The sequence below is a fragment of the Rana temporaria genome, chromosome 12 (genome assembly GCF_905171775.1).
Source record: "Rana temporaria chromosome 12, aRanTem1.1, whole genome shotgun sequence".
Classification (NCBI taxonomy): Eukaryota; Metazoa; Chordata; class Amphibia; order Anura; family Ranidae; genus Rana; species Rana temporaria.
Window position 1 is genome coordinate 139,513,002 of NC_053500.1, and position 20,617 is coordinate 139,533,618.

Here is a 20,617-nt window from a genome sequence, read left to right on the forward strand (position 1 = left end):
TTTTTTTACATTGTGGCGCAGGGTTTCCCTTAAAATCTATACCAGACCCAAGGGGCCTGTTATAGACTGCCCCCCAGTCTATAACAGGCCCTTTGGGTATGTTATGGAAATAAAGGGAACCCCGCACTAAAAATAAATAAGTGGCGTGAGGGTCCCCCCCCAAAATCCATACCAGACCCTTATCGGAGCACGCAACCTGGCAGGCCACAGGAAAAGGGGGTGACGAGAGAGTGCCCCCCTCCTGAACTGTACCAGGCCACATGCCCTCAACATGGGGAGGAACGTTTTTTTTTTTCAATTATTTTTATCTATATTTTTTCCTTTAGAAATGTAATTTTGCTGCAGTACTGTTATAAACATGGGAAAGATGCGCTACTTTACAGGCAGACTAAAGGGACCCCCCAGGCACGATATTTAAAGGAATATTTCATTTTTCGCACAAATATTTTGCCTGTTCTGGTGCCAACCGAGCAGGGGTGGGGGCTCATCCTTAACTGAGATATCACGGATAATGTAAATTGTTCTGACAATGTGAAAACTGTTGGTTTTCATGCTGGGTGTGAGCCTCCAATGGTTTTCATGTCGTAGCAGTAAGCATGTGGGGGTTGCTAACTAGAAGTTTTTTTAGCCAGGCTTCCGAAGGGACCCAAGTAGCCCCGCAGGTGAAAGAATAAAATTCCTGATCGTTTTACAAGGCGGCATCGATTTTTCTGATCTCCTAGGGCCCCTTCACTGCACAGGAGGCTGTTGTCTGAAAAATATGAACTTAGCATGCAGGTTGACGTTCCTCCGATCCCTTTCACTGATCCCCGTGTCACACCTGAATTATGGGCCTCTTCTTATAATACTAGATGAGATCTCATAAACTTTCAGACATTTGTGGAATATTTCCATCAGATAGAATGCATGGAGTGATCTACACATCGTATCACATCCGGAGGTTTCTGGCCCAAATGATGGTCCCCATGGACGCTCCTGTGTCGTTACCATAGCAACAGAAGATGCAGGGAATCGGCAGAAGACAACAACCGTTTTACACATGACAGCGCCGCTTGTTTTAACCCCGACACCACTGGAATGATATCATAACATTACAGAAGATAGCAGGGATTTATACAGCACTGAGGATTTATACAGCACTGATCGAGGGGATTTATACAGCACTGATAGAGGGGATTTATACAGCACTGATAGAGGGGATATATACAGCACTGATAGTGGGGATTTATATAGCACTGATAGAGGGGATTTATACAGCACTGATAGTGGGGATTTTTACAGCAATGATAGAGGGGATATATACAGCACTGAGGATATATACAGCACTGATAGTGGGGATTTATATAGCACTGATAGAGGGGATTTATACAGCACTGATAGTGAGGATTTATACAGCACTGATAGAGGAGATTTATACAGCACTGATAGAGGAGATTTATACAGCACTGATAGAGGAGATTTATACAGCACTGATAGAGGAGATTTATACAGCACCGATAGAGGAGATTTATACAGCACTGATAGAGGAGATTTATACAGCACTGATAGAGGAGATTTATACAGCACTGATAGAGGGAATATATACAGCACTGAGGATATATACAGCACTGATAGTGGGGATTTATATAGCACTGATAGTGGGGATTTATACAGCACTGATAGAGGGGATTTATATAGCACTGATAGCGGGGATTTATACAGCACTGATAGATGGTATTTATACAGCACTGATAGCAGGGATTTATATAGCACTGATAGCAGGGATTTATACAGCACTGATAGAGGGGATTTAGAAAGCACTGATAGATGAGGATTTATACAGGACTGATACATGGTATTTATACAGCACTGATAGCGGGGATTTATACAGCACTGAGGATTTATACAGCACTGATATCAGGGATTTATACAGCACTGAGGATTTATACAGCAATGAGGCTTTATACAGCACTGATAGAGGGGATTTATACAGCACTGATAGTGGGGATTTATACAGCACTGATAGAGGGGATTTATACAGCACTGATAGAGGGGGATTTATACAGCACTGATAGAGGGGATTTATACAGCACTGATAGAAGGGATTTATACAGCACTGATAGCGGGAATTTATACAGCACTGATAGCGGGGATTTATACAGCACTGATAGAGGGGATTTATACAGCACTGACAGAGGGGATTTATACAGCACTGATAGAAGGGATTTATACAGCACTGATAGTGGGGATTTATACAGCACTGATAGCAGGGAATTTATACAGCACTGATAGATGGGTATTTATACAGCACTGATAGATGGTATTTATACAGCACTGATAGCAGGGATTTATACAGCACTGATAGCGGGGATTTATACAGCACTGATAGATGGGGATTTATACAGCACTGATAGATGGGGATTTATACAGCACTGATAGCAGGGATTTATACAGCACTAATAGAGGGGATTTATACAGCACTGATAGGGGGGATTTACACAGCACTGAACTCCATTTTCTTCATTTTCCTGATCATTACCATTGCACTCTCCATTTGGTCCTAGTGGTCACTTTTTATTACATGGTTGCCATTGGCTCTCTGTACACAACACAAACAGTTTATGTACAGAACTAAATAATTCCTGAGGAGGTGCACCCAGTAGGTGGCTAGGGAGGACATAAATAGCCCGGAGCATGTTCTTTTCTTGCTGGAGAAGTTCTACAGCCTCAAGGGCTGCTGCCCCTTTGAGACAGTTCCGTTGGAGTTTACGAATGTTCATCGAGGCCTTAGCTATAGCAGAGCAGGAAGGCTTGGGTGACTGGCTGCCTCTGTACTGTTTGGGAAAGAACCAATTATGATCCAGCAGCCCTTGCCTAGCACTACACAATTTTGTTCTGAGATGCTGAGTGACTGCTGGGACAATTAGCATTTAGCACCCAAGGCAAAAAGGCCAAAGTGTCCCTCCCCCCATGAGCAGTGAACTACCATAGCAACATAGGATGCAGGTCTTGCCCTTTTGGGGCCTATCCTGCTGAAGGACCCAGAATCCCTACCCCTGGGCCTGGCCTTGGTGGTGCCTGGTTGAGCATGGAGTCAGTCAGGACACATTGTAACACTTCTGATTTCTTACATAGTGCCCAGAGATCAATGTAGCAAGAAAAGTAAGGCATAAGAGTCACACATCACTCGTCCTGACTCGGGAATGAGGACTCACCGGTGGGGCCGTAGGCGAATACTGTGGCATTATACCCCGATATGACTCCTTCTATCAGACCTTTGGTCGTCAGCCGATACACGGTCTCCTGCCAATCAGAAGAGAGGAATGTTAGTGATTTGTGCTCAAACAGGTGCTCTTGGCCCTTACGGCTAAAGCAAATACAATGTCATGGAGAAGTTTACCTAAAGTATTGGGACACCTGCATTTACACGCACAAGAACTTTAATGGCATCCCAGTCTTAGTCCGTAGGGTTCAATATTGAGTTGGCCCACCCTTTGCAGCTATAACAGCTTCAACTCTTCTGGGAAGGCCTTCTCCTCCAACCTCAGTGCCCAACCTCACAAATGCGCTTCTGGAAGAATGGTCAAACATTCCCATAGACACCCTCCTAAACCTTGTGGACGGCCTTCCCAGAAAAGTTGAAGCTGTTATAGCTGCAAAGGGTGGGGCCAACTCAATATTGAACCCTACGGACTAAGACTAGGATGCCATTAAAGTTCATGTGTGTGTAAAGGCAGGCGTCCTAATACTTTTGGTAATATAGTGTATATATATATATATATATATATATATATATATATATATATATATATATATAAAAATATATATATCAATCTTACTTTACAACATTTCTTCACACCTGCCTAAAACCTTTGCACAGTAATGTATCTGATGATAGGCCCACCCAGGGCTGTCTTAATGAGAGGGCACACCTGGGCACTGCCAAGGGGCCCCAGCTGCATGGGGGCCCCTGCACTTTCCCCAAATCAGCTGGTCCTTGAGCCCACACTGCCCTGAAAATGGGGGCCCCATGTTGGCACTGAGAGTGATGGATGCAAAGGGGAGGCAGTCTACCTCCTACCTACTTAATGTCTGTTTATTTGCACTGTCATCATTGTAGGGGCCCCAGAGCATTACTTTGCCCAGGGGCCCCATGATGCTATTAAGACGGCCCTGGGCCCACCGATGGGGTGCGCTGCCCCTGTACAGTCTCAAGCAAACATTGCAGGAGGTGGAAAGTCTTCCAGTGAAGAGGTAACACGAAGACGCAACCCGATCCCACCAAGAAGGTAACTCTATCCGGAGGAGGACTTGGGTTTCCTCGCTTCCCTTTCTCCTTGGCTCTATAAACTTCTCAGCAGGTGAGGGGGAGAGAGCGATAGAAAGTAAAAGTACAACAGAGAAGGAAGCGAAGAGCAATGAAGAGAAAAAGGGAGAGGTAAGAGCGGCCAGGAATGAAGGGGAGCAGGGCGAGTCGGTACAATAGAAGGACAATGACCAACGCGGGAGGGAGGCGGCGGAATGACCGACATTGATGAAAGACTTCATACAGGTCAAGGAGTAAATCAAATGTTTCCTGCCCCGCACCTGAACCCTGACAGCTCAATAAGGACACACTCCTGAAAGTACAAACTGCCATTCAGAGATGAGTAGATCTAGAACTGAAGCACCACCCTGCGACAAAAGAGAAGATGTACACCAAGCCAACACGTTTCTGGCCTGTAACTTCCCACCCTTCACTAGGCCCTAAAGTGAAATCTCACCCTAGAATTACTTTATAGACCAGCCCTTCCTAACATTTTACATTAGAGGAACCCTAAAAATATTTTCAGGCCTTGGGGACTCCTGGCTAAATTTATCAGAGGTCAGTTGGAAGGATGCCTTCCTTATGGTGATTGTAATTGACAAGAATGCCCTTGTGGTGGTTTTTATTGAGGAGGCTGCCCCCCCCACTCTTATGGTGATGGGTATTGAGAAGAATGCCCCACCCCCTTATGGTGGTGGCCATTGAAAAGAATACCCCGTTATGGTGGTGGTCATTGAAAAGAATACCCCCCTTATGGTGGTGGTCTTTGAAAAGAATACCCCCTTATGGTGGTGGTCTTTGAAAAGAATACCCCCTTATGGTGGTGGTCATTGAAAAGAATACCCCCCTTATGGTGGTGGTCATTGAAAATAATACCCCCCTTATGGTGGTGGGTATTGAGAAAAATGCCCCCCTTATGGTGGTGGTTGTCAATGAGAAAACTGCCCCCCCACCCTTATGGTGGTGGGTATTGAGAAGAATGCCCCACCCCCTTGTGGTGGTTATTGAAAAGAATACCCCCTTATGGTGGTGGCCATTGACATGAATACCCCCTTATGGTGGTGGTCATTGAGAAGAATGCCCTCCTTATGGTGGTGGTCATTAGGAATGCCCCCCCTTGTGGTGGTTGTCATTGAGAAGAATGCCCCCCCCACCCTTATGGTGGTGGGTATTGAGAAAAATGCCCCTCCCCTTATGGTGGTGGCCATTGAGAAGAATGACCCCCCCCCCTTATGGTGGTGGTCATTGAAAATAATGCCCCCCTCCTTGTGGTGGTTGTCATTGAGAAGAATGCCCCCCACCCTTATGGTGGTGGGTATTGAGAAGAATGCCCCCTTATGGTGGTGGTCATTGAGAAGAATGCCCCCTTATGGTGGTGGGCATTAAGAAGAATGCCCCCCTTAAAGCAGAGATTGATCACTGAGAAAGAGGATGCCCCTTTTATAGTGGAGGTCATTGATAAGAATGCCCCCCCCCCCCCTATGGTGGAGGTCACGGAGAGGAACGTCCCCCATTATGGCGGTGGTATTTGGGGAAGACATGTTAGGTATCTATTTACTCGGCGTAACCTCATCACTTCCATTTTTCCCCAAAAATGGGTAAAATAATGAGTTGGTGAGCCCCAAATTTTTTATTTTTTACACTTAATAAAACAATTGTGCCAATATCCTGAGATATATATATAAAAAAAATTGGAACTACCAGTGTTTTATTCTCCATGGTCTCTGCTTTCAGAAAATATCATGTTTGGGTATTTTTAGTAATCTTTAGGCTTAAAATGATTTTTCAGCATCCAGCAAAAACAGCCCCGACAGGGAAAGGGTTAATGTTAACACAGTAATTCTAGGGTGACCTTCCACTTTAACAAAAGAAAAAATATGACACAACGAAGCAATATCTGCCGACTCTGTAATTACAGGATCGTTGAGTGATGTGACTAAGTTGTATGTTTGCGCAGCATTTGTCAGCAGCTGCTTTTGGCAGTCTAGAAGCTGCTGACGGAAGCTGTGCAAACATACATTACTGTCAGAGCACACGACCATACTTTAGTTACGCAGATATTGTGTCATGTGAGCCCTGATGAAGCGATAAACAGCGACCGAAACACGTCAGCTTTGCAAACAACCTCTGTCTTTGGATTAAACATCAAGATTAACAAAAAATAGTATCCGGAATCCGTTGGGCAGAGTCACCTGGTGGCTTCCTGACTCTGTTCCACCCACTTTGGGGCGTTTTCATTTACCTTTTAGGGTGCTTTTATTGATTTAATTAATGTTTGAAAGGAAAACTCTCTCAGGTGGTTGGCACTGTATCCCTGCTAAAGATTCACCCTTTAAATTTGTCTTGGTGACCTTATTTTAGACTCAGTGACATCATCGCTGGGTCTCTGGGCTTCCCTGAAAACATCAGCGCAACCCGCCTACTCCTCCTCGGTCCTGATGCAAGCAGTGGGAGGAGTTATGCAAATTTCACTTCTTGTATGTTTATGTTTGTAAAAGTTTTGTGCATGCGTGACTGGTTGGGTGTGGGTCCTCAGGCCTGCCCTGAGAGTCTTAGGAGGAGGTGGACATGGCCTTCTGGCTTGGTTTGCCCTCTCTCATGGGGTCTCCCTTCGGGGGAGCCCCACCAAGTACTTGGGTGGGTCTGTTTCGGCAGACCCTCCAGAAAAAAAGGTGCGTCTGGTTTCGGCTAGATGAACCAAGTGTAAAGTACCCCAGTCCCCGTCTGGAGCCCAATGCCCTGAGAGATCAGGGCAAGGCCCTCTGATTTTAGAGGAACCTCACTTCATCCCAAAAAACTTCGCCCAAGGAACCTCTCCCCCGGGAACTCCATCCCCCCCCCCCCCCCCTGGAAGCATCTCTTCACACCACCCAAAGAACTTCACCCCCGGGAACCTTGCCCCCGGGAACTCCACCCCCCCCCCCCCCCCCCCCGGAAGCTTCTCTTCACACCACCCAAATAACTTCACCCCGGGAACCTTGCCCCTGGGAACTCCACCCCCCCCCCTGTAAGCTTCTCTTCACGCCACCCAAAGAACTTCATCCCCAGGAAGCTCACCCCGGGAACATTACTTCACCCCCGAGAACTTCGCCCAAGGAGATGATATAGTAAGATGCCAAGTTTTGTAGGATTTCATATTGAAGAATGAGAACTTTAGGTTTGGTTATTGCCTCCAAGACTTCCCTTGTGCTACCGGTCACCTATATGGACCCTACCTCCCCACGCAGGCATTTATCAGCTTTGTAACTTTTTTGCACGTGTGAGTAGTAGGGTGTAGGTCCACGGGCTTGACCTGAAAGTCTTGGGAGGGGGTGGACACAGCCTTCTGGCTTGGTTCGCCCTCTCTCATGGGGTCTCCCTTTGGGGGGGGGGGGCCACACCAAGTACTTGGGTGGATCTGTTTCGGCAGACCCTCCAGAGAAAGGGGTCCGTCTGGTTTTCGGCCAGATGGACCAAGTGTAAAGTACCCCAGTCCCCGTCTGGAGACTAATGCCCCTGGGGATCAGGGCAAGGCCCTCTGATTTTAGAGGTCTTGGTGGGGCTCCTCCCAAGCCAGAAGGCCATGTCCACCCCCTCCCAAGTACTTGGGTGGGTCTGTTTCGGCAGACCCTCCAGAAAAAGGGGTCCGTCTGGTTTTCGGCCAGATGGACCAAGTGTAAAGTACCCCGTCTGGAGAATAATGCCCCTGGGGATCAGGGCAAGGCCCTCTGATTTTAGAGGTCTTGGGAGGGGGTGGACATGGCCTTCTGGCTTGGGAGGAGCCCCACCAAGTACTTGGGTGGGTCTATTTCAGCAGACCCTCCAGAGGAAAGGGTCCCTCTGGTTTCGGCCAGATGGACCAAGTCTAAAGTACCCCAGTCCCCGTCTGGAGCCTAATTCCCCGGGGAATCAGGGCAAGGCAAGGCCCTCTGATTTTGGATGGTCTTGGGAGGGGTTGGACATGGTCTTCTGCCTTGGTTCACCCTCTCTCATGGGGTCTCCCTTTGGAGGAGGCGCACCAAGCACTTGGGTGGAACTGTTTCGGCAGACCCTCCAGAGAAAGGGGTCCGTCTGGTTTTGGCCAGATGGACCAAGTGTAAAGTACCCCAGTCCCTGTCTGGAGTCTAATTCCCCAGGGGATCAGGGCAAGGCCCTCTGATTTTAGAGGGCTTGTGTACACCAGTTGCATGTTTTTTTTTTGTGTTTGCACATTTTTTTCGCACCAGGTGAAGTTTTTGAGTGTGTTTCACACGCCATGGGCTTTCAAAAAATAGATAAAAAATTGAAGACATTACCTGTCACTTCCTGTTTTGACAGGAAGTTAGGGGAAATCTCAATGGGGGCACAGGCAGAAAATAAATCCTCAACAGATTCTAATATTTTGGACTGGAGTTGGGCTTTAAAACCTTCCGCAATAATACAATATAAAAATCAGGAATCTGTGTCGCGAACGTTCTGTGAAGATCATGGCCAGATTTCCTTCCACTTTGATACATAATGAATCCGTGCAATGATCCGGCACTGGAGGAGCTGAAGGGGTTAAGTGTGATTACGATGTCACCAGGGAGGACGCATCTGAGGAACCGTTCCTGAAAACATACGCGGCTAATGTTTGCTCTCTCTGGATGCGCCACCTGAGCCCCCGGCGCTATGGAGCCACATTAATGCGAGTAACAAACACAGCTCTGGGCCTCACCCGCCGCCTCTTAGTCATCGTCATGTAATTGAAATATCCGCGATACCAGTAATGACATCGCTAAAAGAACAGTAAGGTCAATCAGCCAATCAGAGATCAGCTTTGGCAAGTCTAGCGTGCCCACTAATTGGGGCGACTTTCCCGGCAGTGCAACAAATCTGTGTATCCCGAGACACATCATTTTTTTTTTATTCGCTGTGCCAAATTCCCAATTATTTTGCGGTCATAAGTAATTTCCTGAATATAATAATTTCCTATGATTATCAGCTCCATCTAGTGGCCAGAATGTAGTAATTTCCTGAATGAGCTCAGTCAGGAAAAGGCTGTATTATGACCACTAGATGGAGCTGATGATAATATAAAGTAAACATATTAGGCAAATGGGGATTATTTGTGACAGCTGTGCGAATGCTTGGGGGATTAGCACAGTAATTTTTTTTAAATAATCTGTAGTTGTATTGGTAAAATACAAGCAATAAACCAACTGCCATGAGCAGCCAAAGCTGTAGGACTTTTCTCCACGTTTCTGCTCCTCTCCTTCAGTCCTTACAATAGGCTGCACAGGATACAACTCAAAGTCCTGGTCCTTCAAAATCAAATCCTAGAAAAACTTGCCATCTTTCTTTATCACTTCCTTGCTTTGTAGACATACAATCTGCATTCATCCCGAAAAACTTCACCCCTGAGAACCTCAACCCCGGGAACATCACCCCCAGGAATTTTACATCTCTTCAAGAACGTTGCCCAAGGAACCTCACCCCTGGGAATTTGACTTTATCCAAGGCACTTCGCCCAAGAAACTTCACCCCCGGGAACCTCACCCCCAGGAACCTCACTTCATCCAAAGGACTTTGCCCAAGGAATTTCGCTCCTGGTAACCTCACCACTGGAAACCTCACTTCATCCTAAGCACTTTGCCCAAGAAACTTCACCTCCAGGAACCTCACCCCTGGGAATTTTACATCATCCCAAGCACTTCACCCAAGGAACCTCACTTCATCCCAAGAACTTTGCCCAAGGAACCTCACCCCCAGGAACCTCACTTCATCTCAAGAACTTTGCCCAAGGAACCTCACCCCCAGGAACCTCACTTCATCTCAAGAACTTTGCCCAAGGAACCTCACCCCCACGAACCTCACCCCTGGGAATTTGACATCATCCCAAGCACTTCGCCCAAGGAACCTCACCCCTGGGAACCTCACTTCATCCCAAGAACTTTGCCCAAGGAACCTCATCCCTGGGAACCTCACTTCATTCCAAGAACTTTGCCCAAGGAACCTCACCCCTGGGAATTTTACATCATCCCAAGCACTTCACCCAAGGAACCTCACCCAAGGGAACCTCACCCCCAGGAACCTCACCCCTGAAAACCTCACCCACCCCCAGGAACCTCACTCCAGGGAATTTTACTTCATCCCAAGCACTTCGCCCAAGGAACCTCACCCCCGGGAACCTCACCCCCAGGAACCTCAATTCATCCAAAGAACTTTGCCCAAGGAACCTCGCCCCTGGTAACCACACCACTGGGAACCTCACTTCATCCCAAGAACTTCGCACAAGGAACCTCACCCCCAGGAACCTCACCCCCAGGAATTTTACATCATCCCAAGCACTTCGCCCAAGGAACCTCACCCCTGGGAACCTCACCCCCAGGTACCTCATCCCTGGGAATTTTACTTCATCCCAAGGACTTCATCCAAGGAATCTCAACCCTGGAAACTTCACGCCCAAGAACCTCACCCCTGGGAATTTGACTTTGTCCCAAGCACTTTGCCCAAGGAACCTCGCCCTTGGGAACCTCACCCCCGGGAACCTCACCCCTGGGAATTTTACTTAATTCCAAGCACTTTTCCCAAGAAACCTCACCTCTAGGAACCTCATCTACAGGAACCTCACTTCGCCCAAAGACCTTCGCCCAAGGAACCTCGCCCCCGGGAACTCCACCCCCCCTAGAAACTCCACTTCACACCACCCAAAGAATTTCACCCCCGGGAACTTCACCCGGGAACTTCACTTCACCCCGGGAACTTCGCCCAAGGAACCTCGCCCCCAGGTACCTCGCCCCCTGGTGGAGCCTTGGCCCCTGGAACTTCACCCCCACGAACCTCACCCCCAGGAACTTCACTCACCAGCTTCTGTTTATCCAAAAGCGAAGGAGATGATATAGTAAGGTGCCAAGTTTTGTAGGACTTTATATTGAGGAATGAGAACTTTAGCTTTGGTTATTGCCTCCAAGACTTCTCTTGTGCTGCCGGTCACCTATATGGACCCTACATCCCCACGCAGGCATTTATCAGCTTAGTAACTTTTTTTTTTAACTGCTTGCAGACTGCCTATCGCAGATTTTACTGCAGCAGAGCGGCACTCCTGCTCTGGATCAAGTACATGTACATGACCCAGTACTCCTGGATATACACCCACCACCCCTGTTGTGCTGTCATTCGCTCCAGCACAAGCTGATCAGCGGGTTCCGACAATGATTTACGGCTGTAACCTGCCAATCGGCTGAGCGAATGACATAACAGAGCTCGGTGTTGGTTTGATATTGTTATTCTGAGTTACCAAATCCATTGATAAACTGGCAGAGCAGTTGGTTCACTACCCTTATTATTTATCTATGGCAGGGTTCTCCAAACTGCGGCCCGAGGGCCAGATGTGGCCCTTTGCTAGCCTTTATCCGGCCCTTGGGGCTTTATTCCTCCCACTGATATGAGGCACTATTCTTCCCACTGACACTAACAAGGGGGCACAATTTCTTTCACTGATGCCAATCATGGAATACAATTACTCCTACTAATAGGGGCACTACTCCTTATCCTACTGACTGCAAACTCTGAGGCCATATTTATTCTCACTAATGCTGGGCCCAGGACATGTTCTACCCCCACTGGCCACAAACCGGCCCTCCTAAAGTCTTAAGGACAATTAACTGGCCTTTTATTTGAAAAGTTTGGAGACCCCTGATCTATGGGGTGTGGAGTGCTTTCCAGTACGGGGTTTTACAATATTGTTTTTAATACTAAAGTGCTACAGGCCTGGAAACGGGACTGTGGAGAAAACCTTTAGATATTGGTACCTGGGTAGCGGTGTAATCAAAGGTGACATCAAACATATAAGACTTCTCCCGGGAACGATTGGCTCTCAAAATGTCATCTGGGTCTTCCATGGGATCCATTAAAACCACCATCTAGGAAAAGAAAAAAAGAAAAAAACACGTGAAAAGGAGCAAATGGTGGTCTTTTCTTCAGATTTATTGCTGAACCTGCTAATGTTGGCTAAAGTAGCAAAATTATTGGAAAATGTGGTTATTTTTTGTAAAGATAACCAATGTGATCAGGGGTGCAATATATTAATCCATCTATAAAGGATAATTCATATTTTGAAGACCAGCCCTTATTATCCTTCATGGGGCTGATCAAAGGTCTTGGAATTCTGTTCTTTCTATGATTGGGTATTTCAACTAAAACACGTTTTGGAGTCGGTTTTTTGCGTATGTAGCGATTGGTTGCTACTAGTTACTAACATCCAACACATCACCCTGCTGCCAGACCTCCATCTATTAAGCTATAAGCTAAGCTTATTTCACATATTTCAGCACAAGCGTTCTAAAGGGATACAAGTCAGTCTGTTCCTAAACCGTCCAAGAGCTACCAGTAGAGGAGAACATGTCAGGATAAAAGTCGGGAACAGATAGTCCTTGGCCTACAGACTCTGTAAATTTCCCCAAATCAGATAAAGGAATTATTCCAGAAACCGCGCCAAGCTGCAGACAATGTGTGCCGGAATTACGGTGCAGGTGGAGCAGACAATGTCGCCCTTCTCCTCCTGACCAGACCGGTGATATCTCTGCAGAACCAGAACAATGCCTCCTGTGTAGTGCGGGCACCTGCCGGGAACACGCCGGATCGAGGTACGACGCTTCAAAAGGGGCATTTAAGGGGGCTTGGCCATTCAGTTGCAGGAGACAGAACCCGAATTTTCAGTGTTATGAATATCTAATTTATTACATGTTCTCCAGGCAGAAGGTCAGCCAAGATCTTCAGGTTAGGTGAAGTCTCGTACAGGCATCGGCCCACATGTCTGTGAGAGATCTTCCCAGATCTGCCAACCATTGTCTGTGTGTGTGTGTGTGTATGGGGGTGATGGGTGGTCCTGCTCTCTCCTAGCAGAAATGGACCATGTGCTGAGTCAGTTAGACACAGGCAACCATGAAGCAAGCAGGCAGTCTTGCTTTCTGTAGACAGAGTGCCATGGAGAAGAAAATGTTGTCTAAATCTATCGGTCATGAGTCTTCTTCTTGAATCTTCTTCCAGATCTGTGCAGTAATCCAGTGTGAGACTTCCTGTAATAAAGACCGCCCACTGCTGCTCTCTCTCCTTGTGCAGGGTGAGTGGTCTGGTCTCCGCCCCCTCCTGTAGTGGGTGGAGACTTCTAGGTCCTTCCTACAGGCTTGTAGTTTTCTGTAGTGCATGGAGCCTGCTTGCCACCCCTCCCTACAACTCTACCCTCTCTCTCTCCTTTTACATGGGGGCTGGTCTCGTCTCCGCCTCCTCCTGTAGATTTCTGAAGTAGGTGGAGCCTGCTGGGCCCCTCCCACAGCTCTACTCTCTCCTTGTGCAGGGTGACTGGTCTTGTCTCGCCCCCCCCCCCTGTATTTCCCGGCAGACACTTGCTTACCTTGTGGCAGGTTCTCCACAGTTCACATACTCAACCACTGAGCGGATTCAGCGTGGTCTTGCCGAGATCCTCTTCTCAGCAGCCGCCGCTGGGGTCCCGTGCCGCCATGTTTGTGTGGGAAGTCCGCAGGCTCTTCCAGGTTCCCAATGATGCGTTGCTAGGCCCGCCCCCCTCCTCCTCTGTGAATGAAACACTATGGCCTCCTGGGATATTGACGTACAGGAACACACAGCTTTACGTACACTCGCAAATACGGACACATTGGCGTCTATGGAAAATCTTGGTCAGCTTGACATGGCACAGCTCTCCTTTGTTAACATTGGTGTCTATAAGCAATCTTTGTCAGCTTAACATGGCACTGCTCTCGTTTTTTAACATTGATGTCTATGGGTTTTTTAATATTGGTGTCTATGGGCAATCTTTGCCAGCTTGACATGGCACTGCTCTTATTTTTTAACATTGGTATCTATGGGAAATTTCAGTCAGCTTGACATGGCAAAGCTCTCGTTTTTTAACATTGATGTCTATGGGTTTTTTAACATTGGTGTCTATGGGCAATCTTTGCCAGCTTGACATGGCACTACTTTCGTTTTTTAACATTGGTGTCTATGGGCAATCTATGTCAGCTTGACATGGCCCTGCTCTTGTTTAACATTGGTGTCTATGGGAAATTTTGGTCAGCTTGACATGGCACTCGCTTTCGTTTTTTTAACATTGGTGTCTATGGGCAATCTTAGTCAGCTTGACATGGCACTGCTCTTGTTTTTTTAACATTGGTGTCTACGAGAAATCTTTTTCAGCTTGACATGGCACTGCTCTTGTTTTTTTAACATTGGTATCTATGGGAAATCTTAGTCAGCTTGACATGGCACTGCCCTTGTTTAACATTGGTATCTATGGGAAATCTTAGTCAGCTTGACATGGCACTGCTCTCGTTTTTTAACATTGGTGTCCATGGGAAATTTTGGTCAGCTTGACATGGCACTGCTCTCGTTTTTTAACATTGGTGTCTATGGGAAATTTTGGTCAGCTTGACATGGCACTGCTCCCGGTTTATCCGATATTGGGGTCGGCAAGCTTGCCTAGGTAATCAGTAATGCCTGTAAATGCCTATTTCAAAGTTTTCGGACCGCGGACTGGTTCAGATTTGTTGTCCTCCTGTTGGGGAGATTTTTAGTCACTTCCTGGATGCAGTTAAGATTCCCGGAGAAGATTGTACAGATTGCCGCCATATACATTCTAAAGCTAATTTTTGGTAGAAGACAATGAAGTAAGCAGAATGTATCTGAACTTTTCCAAGAGAGGCGAGCAAAGTTGCGGCTCCCTAATTATTACCGTCCTCACCGCAATTAATTTTTAATCAGCTCTTTGAATTGAAGTGTAGATTTTATCTGACAGCACAACGCCAAGCAGCCCTCCCTGCTGTCACCTGAACACGCTCCAATGCCTCCGCTCTGTGACATATGGCAGCTACGAACACCCTTAAAGGAGAACTCCGGCCTTCCCTTCAGTCTTGCACAAGTGTACCGGCTCCTCTCCTGGCCTGAGATGGCTTTCTCTGATTTCACTGCACACTGTGAGCTTCTCACCATGTGCATTAGAAGCTTCAGCAAGTCAGATAGAGCCCCGCCTTTTTTCCTGGCCAGGTCTAGCACTTTCCGCCCCAGCCCGACTGTCCCTGGCCCCGTCGACAGTCCCTGGCCCCGCCCCTTTTCATTCATTGGATTTCAGTTCTTTCAATCATGGAGGCTCATCGTCACATGTGGGCGTCACCTATGCAAACAAAGCCTGCCTAGAAACACCCATTCCTCCAGACTTATGAAGGCATTTTGCAAAACCCCGCCTCCGCATTTATATTAAACATTTTTAAGATTACTTAAAGGATAACTCCACTATTGTGGTTTTTTTTTTTTTTTTTTAGCAAATAACTGCAACACAAATCATATTGTAATTAAAAGTGGTATTAAAGGTTTAGCTTTTTTTTTTTTTTTTTAAATACCAAACATGTCATACCTGCTCTGTGTAATGGTTTTGCACAGAGCACCCCAAATCCTCCTCTTCTCAGGTCCCCCGCTGGCGCTGCTGGCTGCTCCCCCTTGACCAGTTTCCTGCTTGTGTGATTGGCTCACTGATTTTCCCAGAAGTCTGCACTAAGATACAAGTCAGATTTTGGGCATCCTCTGCAACACAAATGTCGTTTTTGGTGAGATTCTCCCAAAGGAAAAAAATCACATCTAATAAGGGATGCAGACCCTGCCACTTTTTAGAGTCCTGCTGGTGCAGCAGCTAATCGATAATTAAATTATTCAGAATCACTCCGCCACTGGACTCTTTTTCAGCTTTTTCAGCTTGACATGGCACTGCTCTTGTTTTTTAACAATGGTGTCTATGGGAAATTTTGGTCAGCTTGACATGGCACTGCTCTCGTTTTTTAACATTGGTGTCTAGGGAAATTTTGGTCAGCTTGACATGGCACTGCTCCCGGTTTATCCGAGAGCAGTCTAAAGGATCTAAAGAGGGATGCAAACCCTGCCACTTTTCAGAGTCCTGCTGGTGCAGCAGCTAATCGATAATTAAAAAAGTTACTCCCATTCAGAATCACTCCGCCACTGGACTCCGCCATTGGTGTCTATGAAAAATCTTTTTCAGCTTGACATGGCACTGCTCTCGTTTTTTAACATTGGTGTCTATGGGAAATCTTAGTCAGCTTGACATGGCACTGCTCTCGTTTTTTTAACATTGGTGTCTATGGTAAATTTTGGTCAGCTTGACATGGCACTGCTCTCGTTTTTTTAACATTGGTGTCTATGGGAAATTTTGGTCAGCTTGACATGGCACTGCTCCCGGTTTATCGGTCTAAAGGATCTAAAAAGGGATGCAGACCCTGCCACTTTTTAGAGTCCTGCTGGTGCAGCAGCTAATCGATAATTAAAAAAGTCACTCCCATTCAGAATCACTCCGCCACTGGACACAGAGAAACAAACAGCCATTTCTTCAAAATAACAAAAAGGAAGGAATCTGCTACAAAGTTTGTTACAATCCCTGCAATGTACAGAGATCACCCAGAGGAGGGGGGGAGGGTTTATCGCAACAAAAATGGAGTTACTAAAATGGAGACTTCAGACTTCTATCACTTGCATCCTTTGAAGGGTTAAAGGGACACCTGTTGCAGGTATCTGCGTGCAATGCACACCCTCCCTTCTCAGTTTCTTATTCGGCCCCCTGGCACTTTCCCCCTCCACACACCGCCGGCCCCCGTCTGTCCAGGCTGTTGCTGTAGCAACGTTGTCCTTGCCAAAAAAAAGTGGGTAGCTGATGCATCTTAAAAGCCTGTTATCCGCCAGCGCCATCTGTGCCGACTTCTCCCCGGATCGCTGTGTCTTCTTCTGCAACCTGTAGATGGGCCTCGTTCCTTTCAATCTCCTTCAGTTAAAGGGAAACGAGCAAATATTGTAGAAACACCGGTTCTAAGAAATTTGTACTATAAAGACATTTTTTGTCTCGGGTTTTCACATTTTTTGTGCGCTTGGGTGAAGATTTAAGGTTGAATAATGCAGATTTGCAGGCGCTCCCTCTAGTGGCTGATCTGTGTATCAGGCAGTTCAATCATCATCCTTAGTGCAAGTAACTAACAGCAGTGTTAAAAGAGTATCTAAAGTCAGTTTTGTTATGATTGTTCCAGTTCCACCAGGACTTCCAGAGTCCCTACCTTCAAATGGCGTTAAATGTGCCCCTGACCCAGAGGTATTTATAGGCAATAGGCATCAGCCCTTGAAGTGGCTGGTGCTGTGTCTTCTTATCAGCTACCGTGCGTTCAGCAAAAGACCTATACCATATCTCTGCTTGCCTGCTTCGTTGCAGATCTGAATTGACCTGACTAATCCCTTGCCTGCTGCTTGCCCACAACCTCTGCTTGAACCTGACCACTCTTCTGCTGTCTTGCCTGTTGCTGAACTAGATTGTCCTGGTCATTCTTCTGCTGTCTTGCCTGTTTCTGACCCAGATTGTCTTGACTGCTCTTCTGCTGTCTTGCCCGTTTCTGACCCAGATTGTCTTGACCACTCTTCTGCTGTCTTGCCCATTGCTGATCCAGATTGTCCTGACCACCCCTCTTCTGTTTTTCCCATTGCTTACCCAGATTGCCCTGACCACTCTTCGGTTGTCTTGCCCGTTACTGGCCCAGATTGTCCTGACCACCTTTTATGGTGTCCTGCCCATTGCGAACCCAGATTATGCTGACCACTCTTCTGTTGTCTTTCCCATTGCTGACCTAAATTGTCCTCATCAGTCTTCTGCTGTCTTGCTCATTGATGACCCATATTATTCTGACCACAATTCTGTCTTGCCCATTGCTGACCCAGATTGTCCTGACCACTTTTCTGCTGCCTTGCCCATACCTTACTTACTGTAGATTGTTCTGACCACTCTTCTGCTGTCTTCTCTGTTGCTGACCCAGATTTTCCTAACCACTCTTCTGCTGTCTTGCCTGCTGCCAATACAGACCGTTATGACTACTCCTTTGCCTGTTGTCTGCCTATGACCTCAGATTGAACCTGACCACTCTTCTCGCTCTGCTGTCTTGCAATGTTGCTGACCCAGATTGTCCTGTCCACACTTCTGCTGCCTTTCCCATACCTTACTTATTGTAGATTGTTCTAACCACTCTTTTGTTGTCTTGCCGTTGCTGACCCAGATTGTCCTGGCCACTCTTCTGCTGTCTTGCCATTGCTGACCCAGATTGTCCTGACCACTCTTCTGCTGTCTTGCCGTTGCTGACCCAGATTGTCCTGACCACTCTTCTGCGGTCTTCCTCGTTGCTGACCCAGATTGTCCGTGTCACTCTTCTGCTGTCTTGCCCATACCTTACTTACTGTAGATTTATCTGACCACTCTTCTGCCGTCTTGTCTGCTGCTGACCCAGATTGTTCTGACCACGCTTATGCTGTCTTGCCGGTTGCTGACCCAGATTGTTCTGACCACTCTTCTGCCGTCTTGTCTGCTGCTGACCCAGATTGTTCTGACCACGCTTATGCTGTCTTGCCTGCTGCTGACCCAGATTGGTCTGACCACTCTTATGCTGTCTTGTCTGCTGCTGACCCAGATTGTTCTGACCACTCTTATGCGGTCTTGTCTGCTGCTGACCCAGATTGTTCTGACCACTCTTATGCTGTCTTGTCTGCTGCTGACCCAGATTGTTCTGACCACTCTTCTGCCGTCTTGTCTGCTGCTGACCCAGATTGTTCTGACCACTCTTATGTTGTCTTGTCTGCTGCTGACCCAGATTGTTCTGACCACTCTTATGCTGTCTTGTCTGCTGCTGACCCAGATTCTCCTGGCCACTCTTCTGCTGTCTTGTCTGCTGCTGACCCAGATTGTTCTGGCCATTCTTATGCTGTCTTGCCTGTTGCTGACCCAGATTCTCCTGGCCACTCTTCTGCTGTCTTGCCTGCTGCCAATACAGACTGTTATGACTACTCCTTTGCCTGTTGTCTACCTATGACCTCCGATTGAACCTGACCGCTCTTCTCACTCTGCTGTCTTGCAATGTTGCTGCCCCAGACTGTCCTGCCCACTCTTCTGCTGCCTTTCCTGTTGCTGATCCAGATTGTACCGACCACTATTTTGCTGCATGGCCCATTGCTGACCTGGACTGTGTTTAATAACCACCGTGTTTGGCCCGTTGTTGACCCGGGTGCTATGACATCATTCCCCTGTCTGATCTCTGACTCGGTTAAAGCTGCAGCTTAAGCAGGCGGGGAGGCAGAGAGGAAGCCCGGCGAGGAAGGTATACACGAGGGATGAATTATGTGCAGACTGTTGCTTACCCCTAAATGTATCTTTAAATAAAAAGTATAATCATAACAAAATTCTATAAATAATAAAAAATGATATTCCTTTTGTTAAAAAAAAAAACCCCATAAAAAATTGTTTAAAAATCAAAAATCAACCAAAAATCTGTAGAATTTCCATTGACTGTTTTGCCTTTATACGGCCCACATTTTATTTGGCTTTTACCACTTGGCATTGAGTGTCGCTACAGACAAACCGACATATTACGCAAGGTTTTCTAAGCTGTGCAATCTCGACTCCCCCCCCCCCCCGCGATCTCCCCGTCGGCGGTGTCCGCGTCTCCATGGATACGACGCCGTGTCCCCATCTCACCTTTTGGTATTCTGTGACAGATCAGGGAACGATGCTGGAAATACCGTCTCAGAATACAAGTAAAGCCTTGGTTTGAGAGTAACTTGGTTTGAGAGCGTTTTGCAAGACGAGCACATTTTTTGAAATACATTTTGACTTGATATACAAGCGATGTCTTGATATACAAGTAACGCCACGACACAACTATAAGTATAAGACCCCTTTCACACTGGGGGGCGTTTTTCAGGCACTTTAGCGTTAAAAAAATGCGCCTGAAAGAAGCCGCATCTGTAATCCCAATGTGAAAGCCCGAGTGCTTTCACACTAAGACCCCTTTCACACTGAGGCGCTGCGCTGGCGGGGCGTCAAAAAAAGTCCTGCAAGCAGCTTCTTTGCAGCGCTTTAGGAGCCGTGAATACATCGCTCCTAAAGTGCCCCTTCCCATTGAAATCAATGGCAAGCGCCTGCAAAACGCCTTGGCAGCAGCACTTTGTGGGCGCTTTTAGACCCCTTTCACACTGAAGCGTTTTTACAGCGTTTTAGCATTAAAAATAGCGCTATTAAAACGCTCATAAAACGCTCTCCATGCATCTCAATGGATCCTTTCACACTTAGTCCTCCTGCAAGCAGCATCTTTAGAGCAGCTTTTGGGCGCTGAAAAAAACGCTCCAAAAACGTTCCCTCTCCATTGAAATGAATTGAAAGCGCTGTAAAAACGCCTTGCCCTTTCACACTGAGGCACTGCAAAAAACGCCCTAAAACGTTAGGGTCTTAGCGGTGCTTTACCAGCACATTGGGATTGCAGATGAGGCTTCGCTCGAATAACGCTCGAAAAACGC

General features: G+C 47.0%; 1 protein-coding gene across 1 annotated transcript in view; it reads right to left on the reverse strand.

Annotated features, from left to right (window-relative positions):
- KIF19 (kinesin family member 19) overlaps positions 1–20,617 on the reverse strand; it is a 63,626-nt gene that overhangs the window by 35,180 nt on the left and 7,829 nt on the right. The window contains exons 3-4 of the mRNA XM_040330979.1: positions 12,037–12,147; positions 3,195–3,282 (exon numbers count right to left, since the gene is read on the reverse strand). Of these exons, the coding sequence (XP_040186913.1) occupies positions 3,195–3,282; positions 12,037–12,147 (199 nt within the window). The remainder of the gene's footprint in view (positions 1–3,194; positions 3,283–12,036; positions 12,148–20,617) is intronic.